This window comes from Triplophysa dalaica, chromosome 3 (genome assembly GCF_015846415.1).
Source record: "Triplophysa dalaica isolate WHDGS20190420 chromosome 3, ASM1584641v1, whole genome shotgun sequence".
Lineage (NCBI taxonomy): Eukaryota > Metazoa > Chordata > Actinopteri > Cypriniformes > Nemacheilidae > Triplophysa > Triplophysa dalaica.
Window position 1 is genome coordinate 15,528,509 of NC_079544.1, and position 19,552 is coordinate 15,548,060.

At 36.6% G+C, this 19,552-nt stretch overlaps 2 protein-coding genes across 5 annotated transcripts; one reads left to right on the forward strand and one right to left on the reverse strand.

Annotated features, from left to right (window-relative positions):
• Positions 1-105: 105 nt before the first annotated feature.
• Positions 106-4,934, reverse strand: acbd5b (acyl-CoA binding domain containing 5b). 3 transcript variants are annotated; one of them, XM_056742292.1, is made up of 13 exons: positions 4,849-4,932; positions 4,501-4,576; positions 4,215-4,335; positions 4,023-4,095; positions 3,809-3,932; positions 3,362-3,475; positions 3,004-3,183; positions 2,185-2,243; positions 1,564-1,759; positions 1,055-1,236; positions 922-969; positions 705-814; positions 106-617 (listed from the first exon to the last, which is right to left on the reverse strand). In XM_056742292.1, exons 1-13 carry the CDS (start codon positions 4,864-4,866, stop codon positions 590-592), a joined length of 1,329 nt encoding a protein of 442 aa, XP_056598270.1. In that variant the 5' UTR covers positions 4,867-4,932; the 3' UTR covers positions 106-589. The 3 variants fall into 3 exon arrangements, with proteins under 3 accessions (XP_056598270.1, XP_056598271.1, XP_056598272.1); XM_056742293.1 differs by lacking the exon at positions 3,362-3,475; XM_056742294.1 differs by lacking the exons at positions 922-969; positions 1,055-1,236 and having other exon boundaries at positions 4,849-4,934.
• A 412-nt stretch (positions 4,935-5,346) lies between these two features.
• Positions 5,347-19,085, forward strand: abi1b (abl-interactor 1b). 2 transcript variants are annotated; one of them, XM_056743257.1, is made up of 11 exons: positions 5,347-5,727; positions 9,243-9,410; positions 10,681-10,857; positions 12,636-12,650; positions 13,574-13,680; positions 13,857-13,997; positions 14,252-14,349; positions 14,502-14,702; positions 15,092-15,178; positions 16,664-16,849; positions 17,270-19,085. In XM_056743257.1, exons 1-11 carry the CDS (start codon positions 5,611-5,613, stop codon positions 17,443-17,445), a joined length of 1,473 nt encoding a protein of 490 aa, XP_056599235.1. In that variant the 5' UTR covers positions 5,347-5,610; the 3' UTR covers positions 17,446-19,085. The 2 variants fall into 2 exon arrangements, with proteins under 2 accessions (XP_056599235.1, XP_056599236.1); XM_056743258.1 differs by lacking the exon at positions 12,636-12,650 and having other exon boundaries at positions 5,348-5,727.
• The last annotated feature ends 467 nt before the right edge of the window (positions 19,086-19,552 follow it).

Here is a 19,552-nt window from a genome sequence, read left to right on the forward strand (position 1 = left end):
TGGCTTTTACTAAAAATGTTCCCGTACTACTTATGACTGGTTTTGTGATCCAGGGTCACAAATAAGAAATTACTAAAACATTGCTAATTTAGATAACACTGACAGTAATTATTGTACATTTTTAATAAGACTTGTGCTTATAAATATGATTATAATACTTGAATTATACATACAATGGTCCACAAATAAAACTCTGCATAATATTTATATCAAATAAGATATATTTCACCTCCTTCTTGCATAATTTTTCTCTTTGTATGGTTTAGTACATTTTCAACTTCTTCGAAATCCTTATTTGCAAAAGAAAATCTGCGTCCTTCTACAAGTTATATGGGTTCCTCCATTGTTCTTCAAAATGTAATCGTTTAGAAGCAAATGTAAGAATGCCATCATGTGTTTCACAAGGATCTTTAATAGGCAGACTAAGTTGCCAGACTGAACTATCTGCACTCAATGCAGGAAAGTAAACTATATAAAACACAAAAGTGTTGTGATTCAATATATTTGTTTATGACCTAAAGCTTGTATACATTAGATCTATTAGACGACTTGAAATCTTTTAGGAACCCATCAGACCGTCCCTGGATCTTCACTTCACTGGATTGTTCTTTAACCATCTAAAATAACAAAGATCCACCTCAGATAGTATTTTACTTAACATAACTTAACAGTTCAATGTCAGTATGTCATGTCCAAATGCTTACCTCTTCCTCTTCAGTAAATAAACCTGCACAAGCCAGTGCACAGCAAAAGGCCACATAACAGCAAGCACTACACTGATAGGGGACAAGTCTAATGGCCACCATGGTAATCTCTAAAAAACAGATGAAAAAGTAAGTTTAAATGTATATATACAGTAGATCTACGACAGTCTGCTAATAATTCAATGAAAGTCCATTATTTAACTTTATGTAAACAGACCGTATTTGGTGAGTTTGTGCGGCAACTTTCTAGGGGAATACTTTCAATCTAAAACAAAGCATAAACAAATAAATGAAAGATGAAATTAATGCAAGATAAAGGCGGGTGTCTAATGTTTACATGCTGGTTTTACTTGTGAGGCTGTCAGAATTTCCAGTGTGGTCAGTCTTTGCAGCACATTCTGCATATTGTTCTGTAACTGTGACAGTGTCATGGCGATCTGCATGTTAAATGCCTGCTTCTCCTTCCTGCCTTTCATCTCACCATCTCCTTGGCAACTGTGCTCTGTCAAGTTAGTTTCCACTAACCGACAGCCTGAGAGTACATAAAACCTAAGTCATCTAATTACTTATTGTTTCCAAAACAGATATAGAAGCATAACAAGAATGATAAGAGTGTTCTCAGAAGAAAATTACAATTGCCAGCATAGTAATAATGAAACACAATACAGCATAATCATGATACTTTCATGATTGAATCCACTGAGTTTGTTTGAGGCACCAATGACTGTTTTTAAAAGAAAGATTTCTGGTATATTATTGTATGCATTTGCTTTAAATGCTGTTGGAAATTTAGCCATCACATCTTGCCTGTTGACGTCATTACATTCAGATGTTTCAAAAACATTGATTCAAGCCCCACCTCTTCCTCTGCTCTGTGACATTCTATCAGTTTGGACTGTTCCAAGTGCTGGTGGGTGGGGGACGGGGGGTGTAACTCCCTGTGGTTTTCCATCCTGATTCCCACACTGAGCTTCTCTGTTTCCCCCTTGTCGCTGCTTAATGTTGGCCCCGACCGCACTTACATCTGCCAAACGGACCCTGGGAACTCCTGAACCCTGGGAAGAGCATCATATACTCCCATTTATATTGCTTTGACATGACAACCAAATACATTTCATTCTTTATTTCTCCTTCTTTATCTCTCTGGGAATTGTCACAATTGTATCTTTGGACTTCCTATCAATGAGACTGAAACAAATGTCTCATAACTTTGAATAATTCATGTTCTGGTCAAGGATTTCAAGTCATGTTTTGCAAAGAACAATTCAACAGTTTTAGAGTTTTGGTGATATATGAAGTATCAGCTCCAAAGGACCTAATAGAAAAATGGATTCTATGTATTTCCGCAAGCTCATAAATCACTATAATGTGTTTTTTTCCCCTTTAATGTTTTAAAGGCTTAAGTTTTTTTTAATCTATTTAAGTCGCCCTTGGCAGCATTGAAAATAATCAAGACTTTATAAATTAGTAAAGACAGTACCTTTTGGGTTGTTTCTGGCTGTTCGATTGAGTCGCTGTACAGGTCATCATCTGATTCATCTGTGTGAGATTTGAATTTAGTCAGAATGATGTCACATCTGTATTGAACATTATGTCATAAAACATCATCATTCTTGGGCTCATCTAGCAAAGCTCACATTATATTTGATTGTTTTCTTATCCTTGTTAAGCAAGTTATATGAAGTATCTTTGTGTTTTTTGTGCAATCTGCCCCATGGTTAAGCAATAATAGAATTTTCTTTTTATAGATAACATTAGCCATTTGTTACCTTGGAGCCACAAAAATAAATTAATCTAAATGTAGCTACACTGTAAAACTTTGCTGTAGTTTTGCAGCAGGTTTGCCAGTAACTGACAGTAGATTGAATTACTACTTTATAATACTTTCCTATTAGTACTGTTTTCAATTTTACTTTTGATCAAAATTAAAACACATCAAAATGAGCAAGAAGAGACTGGTCTCTTTACTGCATTAAAACAACAACATTGCAAAAAATGATTTTCCTCTTAAGCATTTTTGTCTTGTATTCTATTAAAAACTTCTTAAACCACAATACATGAACGTAACAAGAAAAGTGAAGATACTTAGTCTTGTTTTATGAAAGAAAATATAAGAACTAGGAAAGTTTATGTTTAAAACTAATTGTAAATTAAATTCACTGGCAATCCTGCAGCAAAACTACAGCAAAGTTTTACACTGTATTATTGAATAAGTATCATCTTCAGCTTCGGACTAGTACATGAAAATAATCCAGAAACATGATTTATTAAAAGGCAATTTATCTTTGGGTACCATTACCTCTTGGGTAGTAGTCAGATGAGCCGGAGTTTGGAGGCTCTCTGCAGTACACCAGTTCATCTTCTTGCACCTCAGTATTTAAAGAACTGTGTGTTTCATTGGTAGAGGACGATACGCTGCTCTCCTCACTGCCATTAAACACAAGTAATCCACCCTCCCTTGCTGCCAAAATGTTTAAATCTGTAGAAAATAAATAAAATAGAACACAACAGAACTTGAACACAAAGCCTCATGTATTTTTAAATTAGCAATTCATCATTTAGGCGAGGAGATTACTTTTTGTATCAACTATTTAACTCTATTTTGGCACAGTACAAGATTGTTGTTATTTTCAGGGCATATGTAGGTTGTTTTGTACCTTTATTCACCTCCATCAAATCAGCGTCATCTTCTATATTCACAACAGAACTATCACTTTCATCCTCTTCGCCTTTTAAATCAGCATCACCTTCTTTATCACCATTAGTACCTCCTGTTCAATCATTCATCAAAGTATAACATTTGGTCCTATGTTATTCCTGCATGATAAGGCCTATGATGTTGGAAAACAGATGCAGGGATTTCCTCTTATTCACACAAAAGAGCATCGGTGTAGTCAGTCAGTTATGTTGGGTAATCAGAGCTGGCTTACAGTCAGCATTTCAATTCATCCAATGCAGAGTTTAATGCAGTGTGGACCATGTTTTGTGGGCAAGGGCATTGTCATGCTGGAATAGAGAAGTGCCTTCCCCGAATACATTTGCCATGCAATCATCTGAATTAATGGGAGAAAGAAAAATGCATAGAGTCTATTTAAAGAAAATACCTGTGGATAACTGTGCTGGTTTACTGCATGCAGCTTCATCTTCATCCTCCACTATCTCATAAAATGGGTCAAGAGCATCCATTAATTCTGCCATCCTGTCTGTGACCGGGAGGGTTTCAATTATCTGTGATAAAACATGTGATGTGTAAATTGTTCCAGTATATATATATATATATATATATTTTATATCTGAGCATTCTACAAAAAACTATACCAGCTGTATTTCTTGAACATATTCCCTCATGGCTTGATATTTTGAAATGTTTCCTAAGGCTTTCCAAGCCTCCCTGCAAAGGTATTCAGTAGATATTTACTAATAATAACATATCAACATAGCTGTTGAATATAATATTGAAACAAAACTCTGAAATAAACAAACATCCAAAAGCAGGAGTTTAATATTTACCATTTATCTTTACCAATAGGATCCCAGGAATTTGGTTTTAAGGTATTGCATGGGCCCACAGTGGCTTGTTTGTAGTAACAGTAGAAGATAGCAAGCATGTCATCTGAGAGTTCATAGGCACCTGTGTGAAATTATAAAATAAATTATTAAAATGATAAGCAATGCAATAGGACACAAGATTAAATTATTTCCATTTTTTCTTGTAAAGGAAAATGTAACAAACTTGTATGTAAAGTGAAGAATATTTATTTAAGAAAAACAGATAATGCAGGAGGTAGCCTACTACCATCTTCAGGTAAACTCCTCATCACTTTGACCGCAGCTTCAAACATCCTTTGGACAGATTTGGGATCATCCATTGGCTTTGGATTTAAGAAAATGCATTTAATAACTAAAACGATAGATACATCAGTAACAATGACATCATGCGGGAATTATTAGTTCATAACTGATTTTCACTTGATGTTGCAACAAATTTGGTTAATTGTCATATTATCAAAAATTTAAATTAAGAGTAAAAGCGGTCCAAAATGATAAAAGCTGGACTAGTATCGATATGCAATTGTAGGATATTTTGAACTTAACAACTAAACAAAAAGCTTCACACGACATAAAACACCGCTAAAGAACTTACCACCTGCGTTTTGTCCATTTAAATAAAATAAATATACTACACAACGCGTCCTGGGTATTAACAGCTTACACAAGTAGTTTGGGGGATGTAGTTTCGATTCCACTCTAGATAATAGAAGGACTCTGCTGTCTGCCTACAAGATCCACAATGCCTTGCGAAACCAGCTCCAAACTCCGGCTTTGCTTATGCTGGGCTTGCGTTCACGGAGCTTGAAAAAATGATCTGCTGGATGTGTGTTTTGTTTATATTATTTAAAATATATTGATGAAGTCTTAACATTTCACACATATTACTCGTAAATCGTTTATTTATAAATTGGATCATTAACGTATTCTTTAAAAAATATAACTATAAAACTACTAGAGTGCTATAACTACTATTACAATTAAGTCTGTACCGGTGTCTTTTAGTGATGTTAGAAATGACTGAGTCTCAGTACAATACAACCGAGTCTACAAAACAAATATGCGGCTTTGCATGTAATAGGCTCATGTCCGATGGCAACGTTACTGTAGAACAACGCAGTTTTTCACATCGAGTAAAAAGCGCACTCGCTTTCCATTGGTCCAACCCCACATATCTGTGCCAACCGTCCAATCACAGAACTGTGCGAAGAGCACAGCGAAGCGAATTGTCGTCATGTCGAAAAAGAGAAGCCAACGGGAATCCCACAATGCCAGGCGAGGGACCTCCTGTCGGAGAGTGAAGCTCCGCCGATTTCAATGAAAAGAGGGGGAGAGCAGTAATGCAGAGGGATGTAAGATGGCAGAGCTACAAATGTTGTTAGAGGAAGAGATCCCGGCTGGAAAACGAGCCCTTGTGGAGAGCTACCAAAATCTTTCGAGGGTTGCGGAATATTGCGAGAATAATTATGTGCAGGTACGGATCGGACAAAACACCTTTTTGTTTCATGTATTGTCTGTATCAGTGTGGATGTGATTGAAATGTGAGCAATGCCCATCAAGCGTTACAGAGGGACCCTCATCAAAAATGATGATGAACTCGCATTGAGGCGCGATCGTCGTGATACCTGCATTGAATCCGAAAGCTGAATTAGATGAAATTTGCCTTGTTTTAAGGCTCGTGCACACAATACACGAATTCACTTTCAGAGGGTGTGTCTATGATAGCTGTCTCAGAGACGTGCCGCTTTCTCTACGATGGATGAAGATAACTGAGAATTTATACAAATTATTTACCGATCAAAATATTGGCCGTTGTAGATTGGTAAAAAAAACAGTTTTGTTTTCATACATATATCATGGGCTCTATTAGCATATTGCAGGTCAAGTAGCGTCAATGTATTGACTGCATATGTGTTCGCACCTAGTACGTCATTTTTTTAACTAGTTGAACGTTACAATGTTTCAGTATTGTCAAAATCTGTTATATGAAGTCTGTATGGTTTTATTAGATGTTCAAGCGGCGCGGTGGTGCTGAAATCCTCTCCCGGGTAACAGCATGAATGTGATAAAAAAGCCCTGATATTCGATATTCATTTCAACCTCTAAAGGCTATTGAACTTCATTCAGATTTTTGCAATATCAACAATAAGAAACGGGATCGTTGTTATCTGTCAATGGAACCCAAAATGAAATATTTTCGTACCATAGATCGATTAGTCACAGTTTATGCAGTGAATATTATCTGTTTGTGCGTATTGCAAATGTGTATTGTGTGTGAGACTGAATGGCGTGCTGAAGTCACTAGACTCCTAGACGCGAAATGTCGGTGATGGTGTGAACTAGTTATTGCTGACACACCTGTGTTAATCCGTCTCACACTGTGCCATTTCACTCACACCTACAATAAACCACAGGACAGTGTCTGCTGGGAAACATTTTGTTTCAACTGTCTCGCATGTTTATGTTGTAATGTGTTATTCTGGATACGGAATAGAGAATATTGTAAGCCATCTTTGTAATTGTTTGGCCATCTTCTATTGATCTGTTATTATAAGGAAGGTGTTGAACATGTTCATTGGTGTTGTTACAAACAGCTATGAAAGCTGTGAATGTATACTGGCAGGGATATCCAAATATTTGTTTCAGATAATTCTTTCAGTGTTTACATGTTGAGGTCAAAATCATCAGCCAAATGTGTTCACAGTCACTACCATGTAAAGAAAATAAAGACTCGTGTAGAAAAGATCTGGTTTCTTGTGCTAGAGAGAGTGATCATCACACATAATTGGAATGCTGATACAGAAGACTGTAGCAAAAATACTTAAGATAAATAACATTTATTTCAGATAGGATTTGTGTATTGTGCAAATTTATTAACCAAAAAATATATATTTTTATTGGGCAAGTGCGGATTGTACCCCAGATGGAAAGCCAAATGCTGACCTATGTATAACTACAGAACACTGTTTTGGTCATATTTATTTGCACACAATATTTTCTCTGACTATATTATGCCAAAAATTATGTTTTTGTCACTTCACAATAATATATGTTTAGTAGAGTAACGCTTTAAGTTGGTATAGCTGTGAGCAATACCAAATATTCCTTCCACTGGAAAACACAGACGTTCTCATCTGAGGACTAAATGACTCATGGATGTTTCTCTCATGAGTTTGGTGGGTGTATCATTTTAAGAGGAGCTTTAGAGCTTTGGTTATAGACAAAAGTTAGTCATGTCTTACATTGCCTTGTACATTGCAATATAGTCAATATTGAACCCATTTGTGAACCCAATACCAAAATTGGTCGTGTAGAATAAATCATAGAAAAGTATATAGGTCTATATGAGCATGACAAAACATTGGTACATGTGTTCCTGTAGCTCAGTTACTGAATAACTTAGCAATGCCAAAGGTAATGGGTTCAAATCCCATGGAAAACACTTTATGATGTAATAATGTATAAGTGTCCCTGAACATTTTGACAATCAGGATTAATAATGTGGGCTACTAAGTTACCAGTTGGGATTTATTTCTCAGACTATGCTGTATGTAATCATTCATTTGTCATTCATTATGTGTGTTGTAAGGGTTGTTTCATGGGAATCAGTCGTAGAATATCACAGCCTGGGGATTTAAGTATGCATTCATCTGTATATTCCCCACGTGCCGACAGACACATGTTCTTAGAACAGCTGAGAATACTGACATGTCATGACAGGTGCTGTTTACAGGCCTGAGTGCTGCATGCCTGTTGCAACTTAATTGTTAAGAGCTTCTAGTATTCATGTCATGCCTTCTAACTTGAACAGAAGCAACAAACCTGATTCCTGTATTTTTCGCATGGCCATATTGTAAATGACTAGAAAAGTACAGAGTAAGCATGTTGCTGTTATAACAGCTAGACGCTGAGTAAAACTGCTAGAGTCATGATTTACTACTTGGAAAAGTATGAGTAAGCATATTATTTAATTTATTCAATGTCACCAAATCCAGCCTTGTGCCGTGGTAGACTTCAATTTCCGTTCCACTGACTTGCATTCATGCGGATACAAAGGTGTTAGACTAGAAAAATATTCACATTTCGCTGCATTTCATCAGTCTGAACTGCGAATGCGTAATCACGTGACAATATGTGACCAATGGAAAATCCATACACCTATTCAGTTGGAGGAAAACCTAATAATAATATCACACAATCTAATTCTGTACAATACAGCTTTAAAGTAATGAAATCAACAATAACATAAAAAAACACATTTTCCTTTCTATCAAAGGTTTTTCTGAATGCTATGGGAGGAGTGTTCGAATACTTTGGGCCAGGAAGTAATTTCTTGGCATATATATATAGAAACATTATTTAGAAGAATCTCTCAGAACAATTTTGGATGAACAAGAACCAATGACTATTTTGTTTATATGCTCATTTCTTTGTTAGTCGGCTGTCATTGACAAGTTCATGGTGCAGGATATTGTTTGTAAATGGGAAACATTCTTAACTTCTTCTGAATACAACAACAATAGAAAATGGCTTATTTCATAAATTGCTGGTTTCCATGTTGCATCATGCTTGTTGCAATACAATGAAACTGTAGTTTGAGCATGTTGTTTTATGGTCTGTTGATTTCACAATTGTTTTGTAAATCAGCTGCAAATAGGACATACTGCAGAGCCCTAGTAGAAAATCCCTGTGATCTTACAGGTACAATAGCGAAGGAGTAATTTCAGCATCCAGCATGTTGCTGACCCATCTCACCTCTTTCGCGCTCTGGGAATCAATGACATTTAAATTCATACAGCATGTATTTTTCCACTTGGCTGCTTGTTTTGATGTGAATGTGATACAATTCTTATGGAGTCCAGAATGCTTTTACATCGTCAATGCAATGTATTTAGAATTTTGGGAAACTTTATTTAAGATACATCAACCTAAACCACTGTACTGACCTTACAATTACAAAGATTTGTTGTGTCTTTAAAACAAACTCAGGCACAAGACAAGAGGAAAGCCCTCGAGGAGACCAAAGCCTACACAACCCAATCTCTGGCTAGCGTGGCCTATCAGATCAATGCCTTAGCGAACAATGTGCTGCAGCTGTTGGATATTCAGGCGTCACAGCTGCGCAGGATGGAGTCCTCCATCAACCACATCTCTCAGGTCAGCCTTGGACATTATTGCACAAAGAATAACCATATGCACCCCTGTCTTTGAGCTTCTTACCACCTGTTAAAGTTATTGTAAACTGCATTCTTTGCCTGTTTGTTGCTCTATATGCAAAACACTAACTTACCGTAATCACATTTCTTTCAGTATTTGTGTTATGTTGCATCTGTCTGGTGTATCTGGCTTGTCTATTTACCAGTTGTAAATTGGTTCTCTCAACTTTCCCATGATTCATATTTGCTCACTGGATTCCAGTGGCCTGATGTAAAAGGAGCCCCAGATGTAAAACATCAGTTGATTTGGCCATGAGTCATCTGTCCTCTAATGCACATGTTCATTTTAATAACTCTGCTATTCTTTACTCCCATCACTTATTTATGTAAACTTATGCATAAATAATTGACTATAGATATGCAGTAGTGATTAACTACATGTTAACCCGTAACTTCTCAAGAGCATTTCAGACACATATAGCCCTCTTTGTAGCTACAGAACATCACAGTTTGCACATAATTTACACAGTGAATTCTTTCATCTACAGTGGAAAAAGCTTTTATTGATAGTTGTAATGGAGAGCCACAATGGAAACTAGATCTGACGATTGGCCATCTGTTGAAGTTAAAAGGCTCCTGCAAATTATCTTCCCATTACTTTTCTTCAAGGGGATATACAGATATGGCAGCTAAATTGTGTGAAAAATGATGACGCATTCTCACACAAAGTTAGTAAAAGGGTTTGATTTAATCACATTTTTTGTGTATGACCATTGCTGGTGTCTTAGACATACTGTACTTCATATATCAATAGCGTTCTGGTAGGGAACAACCACAACTACTACATGTCTCATTAATGACCATGCATCTTTTTTCTTAGTAAAAAATATGTTTAATTCTGAAGCACAGTAATGACATAAATATAAAATTAAATGGGTGCCAAGCATTAAGTATCTAAATGAGACCTGGAGCACCTTGGTGCAGTCATATATAAGGCAACGGTGTGATCCAGCAATAAAACAGCAGTAAGCTACCTATTGTTCTACATTATTAGATTTTGAATCATAGATCTGTCTGACCAAATGACTTTAGCTCTGAACTTTAATGGACTGGCAGGTTAAAATAGTTCAGATTAGTTCATTATTGGATCTAATGGCTGCATGATTTTGTATCGAATAGATTCTCCAACTTGTCTTAAGTTTATTATTCAAATGTTTATTGACACCGCACACACTACAGTTGTTATGCAAAAATCTATTTTCACTGCTTAGACTGTGGACATTCATAAAGAGAAAGTCGCCAGACGAGAGATCGGGATTCTCACCACCAACAAAAATACATCTCGGACCCACAAGATCATTGCCCCTGGCAACATGGAGCGACCTGTGCGCTACATCAGGAAGCCCATCGATTACACCCTGCTGGATGATGTGGGCCACGGTGTTAAAGTAAGTCTGTCATTTTGCTGTCAAACTTTTCAACTGTTGTGCACTCTTAAGCTTCAAAGGGTTTCCATTTTTTAGTTTCCGCATGTTAAAGTAAAATAAACTCTGCATAGTACGAATAATCTCAGAGTGAAATCTCATAAGTGAGTTTAATGGCTGACACTTATTCAGGTTCAGCTTGCTGACTTTAACCTACCTTGTAAAATAGAAATTGCTTTAAATTTATTAAATTAATTTAATTTAAATTAATTAAAAATTATTAAGTGAAATAGCAGTATTGTTTAAAAATTTTAATTAAAAATTTCATGGATTTTAGTCAAGTTATTAGCTCTACCAAAATTGATAAATTCACTGTGAGTAACTTTATTGTTTAAAGATCATAATTTCCAAAATTTTAGTATAGTATTTGCCTCAAAATAATGTTTGTTAGGGTTCACATTTAAATAAATTTATATTAGTGATTAGGAGATTGACATTCAGATATCAAATTTTATAACCCGTCTCCTAATGCAGCTGTTTCTCTAAATGCGACTTTTGTTTCTATCACATAACTGTTGTCTTTTTGTTTGATCATTCAGCTTTTCCTTGATATAATGTATTAAAATAATGCACATCACACTGCTTTAACTAATATTGAAAAAATAAAGTATAATTAGAAAAGATGATCGATCCATTGTTATATTTGTCCGGATTCTGCATTATGTGTGTTTTGTGTGTGAGTGTCGACCCATCTTAGGTTGCCCTATTATTTTATGGTATTAAATTATTCATGTCCATCAATGTCAGCTGTGCAGTTACAGTGACATCAGTTGACTCATACTGATGTTATCACTGTTATTGTAGGCATTACATTTCCCCTGAGATGTGGTTAAGATGCATTTATATTTTGACCTTAATGTGTCTCCTATTGTGTGTGTGGTAGCACGACACAGTGTCATTATTCACTAGTGCACCAGTGTTTTTCATTGACTGGATATGTAGCCATGGTGGAGATGGTGGTCTAGTGGGTTAAACCACTGAACTGGTAAATCAAAGGTTGCTGGTTCGATCTCAGCAGCCACCACCAGTGTGTCCTTGAGCAAGATACTTTACTCCATGTTGCTCCAGGGGGATTGTCCCTGTAATAAGTGCACTGTAAGTCGCTTTGGATAAAAGCGTCTGCCAAATGACTAAGTGTAAATGTAAATGTAGCCGAGGCAGGTCTTCAGGCCATTTGCCAACAGCTCTACTCAAAACCTGTTTTAAATGCTTTGTTTGATCCAGGCTGATGTGCACTGGCCTTTTCTCCTCGGTTGAGTAAACACCTCGCATGCCGCCCGCATACTGACTCTGTAATTAGGACATTTAACTCATCAAATGTTGCTTTATCGGCGTCAGTCACCCCCTGACTCACATGCCAAGAGAACGTCCCTGTCTGTTTGGTTATCAGGATATCCTCACAGCTGTGGGTTATTTTATATAAATGCAACACATTAGTATGTTAGTAAATATCTCAAACAGTGTGTTAATAACACATTAAGGATAATTCATTATAAATGCGTGCTATTCTTCAAAGAATTAAGAGCTTTGCTTTCTGGAATAAATGAGTCTGATTAGAATTTAGAAGATAGTTCTGACTGACATTTATGTGATTATCTTACTTGTGTCTTGATGCATGTCAGTAAAATTATATTGTGTGTGTCCTTTGTTTAAAGGCTTTTGTTCTCTCTCACATTTGTCTTCAAGCTTAAAGCGATTAAATGACATGATTTATCTCTTTTTTTCTCAATGCTTTCACGTAGTGGCTTAAAGCTAAGGTAAGCGCACCCTTACGTGAACCGCAATGCTTTGCGGCACTAGTGTCACATCCATCTGTATTTATTTTTGTACAAATGGAACATTCTCATAATTTTGTTATAAAAACTAATATACTGCACATCATGGTGCATTTCCATAATTTAATTCAAGAATGCATATGGGTACTATGAATGTATTTTAAGACTTTATGGATGATGTATTCTCTTCATTTTTGTAAAACTTTTAGTTGCTGCTGGTTCTGCTGGTATCGTTTAAGAGTGTAGTGGTTAAATGAATCCTTTGTCCACATATGAACCATTCTTGATTGTCATTTTGCAAGTGATGAAGTCAGGGTTGTTCGTCTAGACATGATCATCATTATCCGCTACATTGGTTGCTGTAGTAAGGAGGTACATGTCAAAACAATTTTGTTTCACTTGAAAGCAGCTGTCATTGTGCAACTGAAAAGAGTCGATAGAAATGGAAAAATGAGCACTGTTATAGCATCTTGCTAATGTTCATTGTAAATGCCATTATTGTTTTATTATATAACGAAAGAGTGAGTTCAGATATTGTTTTATTTCACATATTTCCATCTCAGATGACTTCAAATCTGCACTTTGGATCTGATATGACTGTTCAGACTGCAAAGCCTGTCCAAAAATCTAGTTTTAATCTGATTTTAAACGACTTTGAATGTGATTTGAATTGGCTTTCAAAATATTCAATTTCATATTAGACTCAGATAGGCCAAAAGGTCTGGATTTTGCTGTCTTTATGTCTTTCAAATCCTTACCTACCTGTATTTTGTTCATCATATTCTTTATTTTTTGCGGGATGAATAGTGATGTACTGTACAGTATGTCACGATAGCTTTAAGCTCATTTTAATTCAAATATTGTCAATACACAATATCTTAGTGACCCTGTGAAATGTGTTTCAGCAAGGGAATAACCAACCGGCTCGAGGAAGTGGAGGAACTTTATCCAGGACCAACCCACCTACACAGAAGCCCCCCAGCCCACCCATGGCAGGGAGGGGTACTCTGGGGTAAGATGAAAACACCACAAAATCAGTCACTATGTATTTCTTTATCTTTCCCCGTGTTTGCTGTATTGTTGTTTTAAATGTGAGAATGTTAAATGTAGTCGTGTGCGACACCGTGTGTCTCTCATTTTGTTGTATTCAATTTACATTTAAATGTTAAAAATGTTTATGTTTCTCAGGAGAAACACTCCATATAAAACCCTTGAGCCGGTCAAGCCTCCTGTGGTGCCCAATGACTACATGACCAGCCCGGCACGACTGGGCAGTCAAAACAGCCCTGGACGTACAGCCTCTCTCAACCAGAGACCCAGAACACACAGGTATTTCACAAATGCACACTTTAGCTAAAACATTTCCAATAAAAACACTACAATCTGCAATACAATAAAAAACTTGGAAACCGTTATTGAACTTTTGATTTGTTGTCATTTCTACTTTCAAGACCAAAGGTATTGATGGGTAATAAATTACTTTGGGTTAACAAATCACTCTTTCTACATTTTTGACAGTACCTGCTCAAAGTGTTTAAATGTATCTCTTATGGCTGTAGTTTGAATGGCTGTCTTTGTTTCAGTGGCAGCAGTGGGGGCAGTGGTGGTCGAGAGAACAGCTGCAATAGTATGGGAATTCCTCTGGCTGTGCCAACACCCTCCCCTCCCAGTATGGTACCAGGTGAGAATCCACATGTTATATCTTTTTTACTTCCAGCTAGAACTTACAAAATTAACATACATAACTTTTTTATGTAAAGATTTTTAACATATGATTCCCCAAATACATTCCCCAACATATTCACCACCCTGTACTGACATTCGTTCCTCCAGGTCCAGGTTTGGGCCCCATCCCGATGTCTCAGTTTGGGACGATCTCTCGGCAGGTCTCCAGACACAATTCCTCTACAACTTCTTCCTCTGCTTCTATGGTGTCAGCTACAGGCACCTACCGACGTGCCCCTGCCAGCTCTTCGCAGTTCTCTGTGCCTCAGCCCCACCTGAACGGAGGACCTACGTACCCCCAGAACACGAGTGAGTCCAGATCCATAGTTAGAGAGATATATGGTGGCCCCAAAACTGTTTGGACACAATTTTCTCACAATTATAACATAGATAATGCAACATTTTTAAAGAGGCATTTATTTAACATTGTCCAACCTATCTGTAATGTGATGTGAATGAACTATGATGGACAGATTCATCACAGTGCAAATTTTCTGGCCATAAATGACAAATGAGACTATCGACAGCTAGCGAAACCTAGTAACCAATAATCTGTGACTTTTCAGCTTTTTAATCTTTTCATATCACAATTACTCACAACAGCTTTCACCTTCTACCTGTTTGTATCTGTCTTTCATTCAGTGGTCTTGTTTTTTCCTCTTTTTATGCTTTTTATGTATGTCTGTTTGTGTCTCTAGTGTGTGTTGCTCCGCCGCCTCCGCCTATGGTGCAGCTGACGCCTCAGATTCCCCTCACTGGCTTTGTGGCCAGAGTTCAGGAGAATAGTGAGTACTGCATACATAAGCATTGAGCTTCACTTTTCTTGCGCTCTCCATTTATCTACCAACAGCCTGCTAAAATATAAAATACAATGTGTGTAGTCATAAACTACGTTCAGTTTACAAACTACATAATGGAAAAAATACTCACCCTTGCAACCACACACTATACCTTTGTATAGTCATGGGAACTTTTTAATGCAATGCAAACAACATTAATGATAAGAGAGGGGGGTAGCAGCCATTTTAAAAGTTGGGGAGACAGCTGTCAGGTGATGTGAACAAAGGCCATCAAATTATGCACATAATGTACATGTTCATTTTATGTTAGGCATTTTAGAGCATTTAGCAATTATATAAAGTACTAAATGTGATAAAGTATGATAATACATGGTGAGTATTTGGCGCAAAACAACTTTTCTTTAAATCATAATGTGTAAATTTGATCAGGTGATTCGTGTTAATGCAACATGGCACAAACTTACAGTTTATGTTTGAGAAAACAAACTGCTTTTTCTTCGCCGCATTTAGGCTACCCTAAAACTGCCAAAAGAGCAAAGAAATAAAAGACATCATGAGCGCAACTCCCATCAGTAGATTGGAAGATCTTGGCAGATGCGCCCAAGAGATGATTCAGCTTTTGATTGGCTGAATGCAGTGGCGCAAAAATGGGGTATGCAGTATATGTGGTGTCACATAACCAAATGGATCAAGCAAAGAAACGTCCTGAGGCGCTGAAACAGAAGTACAAAAAAAAGAAAATAGGCCTTAATTGACAAGTAAAATGAGGACTAAGTGGATAAATATTGATTGTTATATCTCTGTAAATTTATTTAATGTCGCCTGAGAGCTAGTTGAAGGTAGTCTTCCCCATACGACGCGAAATGTTTAGTTTGAATGTAAGGCCCATGTTCTTCATACAATGTGAACAGATGCATCTTCTGAAACAGCAAGAGCTAACGCGTCCTCTCCATACACGAGCAGCACATTGCACTGCCAGATTGCTCTATGAATGACAGCAGGATGACAGAGAAAAGAGCGGAAAAGTTTGTTAATAAATAAATAAAAACTCCTTGGTTCAATGTAAGTGAGTTTATCTTTGTTTTACTTAACAATGTTGTGTTTTCATAAAAAAGCTTTCCTGTAGCTCAGAGGTAAGAGCATTGCGTTATTAAAGCAAGGTTGTGGGTTCGACTCAGGGGATTCCAAATACATATGTATAAATGTATAGGATAACGCAAGGTAAGTCACAGATCACGTACACCGCTCAGAAAATGTGCAGGTGCGCCCCTGGCTGAATGTAACTTCACTCAAATCTAAGTTACAAACCAGAGAACACAGGCTAAAATATAGGCTGTGGGTCAAAAATAGTGTGCACCTGTTTCTAAAAGTGGCTGCTAAGCCCCTGCTGTGAAGAACAGTTTTTAAAAACAAGTTTTTGAGGATAAAATATCTCATTGATGTTATAATGAAAGTCCGTTTGTTGTTCAGTTACAGACAGTCCATCTCCACCCCCTCCTCCTCTACCTGAGGACACGCTCATGTTCGAGGAGGCAGCTCCACCCCCTCCACCTCCACCTGTGGATTATGATGAAGATGATGCAGCCATGGTGCACTATAATGACCCATATGCTGATGGAGACCCCCACTGGGCTCCAAAGGTTTATATGGAGAAGGGTGAGTGTTTCTTCTGATCTACACTTGGATTGCTCTCCTCCGTAATAATAAAGAGAATACTGTAAAAGTATGACATCATGATCTATTTTTTCTGATTTCATGTATGATACCACTCGTGCATGAGACTATTGTGCCAGATATGAATTTTCTGGTTATAGCATTAAAGAAAAGCTATTGGATACATTAAACCAGGGGCCCCAAGATGGATCCAATAATTCCAGCATTGTATAACTACATAGGTTTTTGGTTTAATTAAATTCCACGTTTAAGATTTTAAGTCTATTTGGGGGACTGCAAAGTGATACACTTTACACGAAGGGGGCCTTACAATTAAAACGTTTGAGAACCACTGCATTAGACCACTAACAGATATATCTATCACATTGATATTCCACTTACCCATGTCTAACTCTCTTTTAGTGGTGGCCATCTATGACTACTCAAAGGACAAAGACGATGAGCTTTCCTTCATAGAGGGCGCCATCATCTACATCATCAAGAAAAATGATGACGGATGGTTCGAGGGTGTGAGTAATGGTGTGACCGGACTGTTTCCTGGGAACTACGTTGAATCCATCATGCACTACGCTGACTAATGCTCAGTCCCAATCATCTACAAACATTACAAAGTGCATTAGGATTTGACTGAATGTTTTTGTCCAGTCGCCAATGTATCAAGGCATCTACAATGCACATTGGATTATGAAAAGAAACAAAAAAAGATTGCCTGATATGTTTTGTACATATATTACAGTGAGACGTTGACTGTAGGCTTTTGCTAGTGTTTGTTTTCGTGTGTTTTGTCAGTGTACTGACTTTGAGTGTTTGCAAAGTGTCAGCTAAGGCTAGTTCTTTTTTTGTTTCGTTTTATTTTTTTATTGTTTGTTAACTCAACTGTCAAGCTCTTACTTTATGTCAGGAGGAAATGTATGAATGTCATTTCTGATAATGCTCGGTGAATAATTAGGCAAAATTACTTGGCGGATGAAGAAGACAAATGCAGTAATGTGCAGAGATTTTCATGCATGTCAAGAACATGTCCAGGTCATATATTAGCCAAACATAGTAAAGTATCCATTGATTATTATATTTTGCTTGAAGAAAATTTATATTTTATATTTTTGAGAGCCATTTCTTTTTGACATTTTCAGAATCACAGTTTATTCTGTGGTATTAACAGAACTATAAGTAAAAAAATATAATATTCTCACACTTATGCAAAACAAATGGAATATTGATGTGTTATTTTAAGTAAGTATCATCTACATATAGATGATTGTATTTTTTGTACTGCTTGTATGCTTATTTAAGACAAATAAACGTGCAGAAATGAGAATCACCATTGAGAATATAAAAAAGAAACATTTACAGTCATTGAAAATTTAGAGGGAAATGCTTCATCGTCAAAAATAAATGTGGGAATGTAAAAAAATTAATGGTTCTTAAAAAGTAATGACATTTCTCTGTGCAAAACATAGTTTCTTGGAAATGTGATCTTGACATGTTTTTGTGAGATTCACTCACATTTTTTGTTTAAACTGTGCCAAGCCAGCTATTGATAGTGTTCAGAAAATGACCGTTGTTGTTTTAACTGCTGAAGTATTGTGAATATTTATGTTGCACTGACCGTGGGGCAATGGTTGTCTGACTTAACCAGTCCTAAACATTGCCCATAGATTGACAGTTTGTTTCATTAAGCAGATAAAGTCTGTTTTGTCATTGTATATTTCATGCAAGAAGAAACATTCGAAGAGTTTGCGTCTATCCATTTCGGCCATTTCAGTAGGTTTGCTCAGTTTGAAGATTAACCATTGATTTCATGATTTCATAGTGTAGAGTATGGATGAAAGTGAACTCATAACTCAGCTGATCTAAAAACTAAGCATGGCACAAACTTTGAGATGTTTCTGGTTTTTCATGGTGTCTGGTTTTACAATGTGTCTCAAACTGCTGTTGAAGGTGAAGCAGTGTTTGATAACCAGTTTTATTTATTGAATCCAAATTAAATATCTGTGAGAATGTAAACTCACGTAGAGCTGTCTGAACAATGACCTCTCAATGTTAAGCATTGCAAGGCCTTGTCAAAACATGTGCAAGTGATCTGTAATTTAAGTGTCCGGCATTTGCAGGATATCTGCAAATAATATAATCCATAATCGTTTTGTATATATAATCAGTTTTTCTTTTTATGTACAGTCCTTTTTTATAATAAAGCACTCTTCTGTGCAACACATTGTGTTAGATGTGATGGTTTGTGAACCAACCAGAGTTTTGATGTTAATGTAAATGGACAGCAGGGGGTGATGTGGGGTCTAAAATGGAAAGCTGTGTATGTTATGTTTATGTATTTTTTATTTATTTATTCTGATGCTGATTCCTTCTCAGTATGAAAATAATAATTATAGTATTTTAACGTTTGTTCCAAAACCATATTTTGTTCCTCAACAGCATCCATTTCAAGTACTGGTTGCATTGTAAAAATGCATGATGATAAATGGCAACTGGATCCATAACACATTCGAAAGGAAAGTAAAAGCACCAAGAAATAGCACAAAAAATGACGAAGAAGCACGCTAGTTCGTGCACTGCACTTCACATAACGTTAGAGATGGTACATGATTCACACTTAAAGGGATAGCTCACACAAACATTTAAATCTTGTCATCATTTACTCACCCTCTCAACACACATACATTTTTTTTA

Bases quoted from the DNA above. Each gene is read 5' to 3' on its own strand.
- abi1b (XM_056743257.1), top strand. From the start codon at position 5,611: ATGGCAGAGCTACAAATGTTGTTAGAGGAAGAGATCCCGGCTGGAAAA. The intron at 5,728-9,242 runs GTACGGATCGGA...AAACAAACTCAG, and splicing joins GCGAGAATAATTATGTGCAG to GCACAAGACAAGAGGAAAGC. The intron at 13,681-13,856 runs GTAAGATGAAAA...TATGTTTCTCAG, and splicing joins GCAGGGAGGGGTACTCTGGG to GAGAAACACTCCATATAAAA.
- acbd5b (XM_056742292.1), bottom strand. The intron at 4,096-4,214 runs GTAAATATTAAA...ATACCTTTGCAG, and splicing joins CCTATTGGTAAAGATAAATG to GGAGGCTTGGAAAGCCTTAG. The intron at 1,237-1,563 runs GTGGGGCTTGAA...ATGTACTCTCAG, and splicing joins GTCACAGAGCAGAGGAAGAG to GCTGTCGGTTAGTGGAAACT.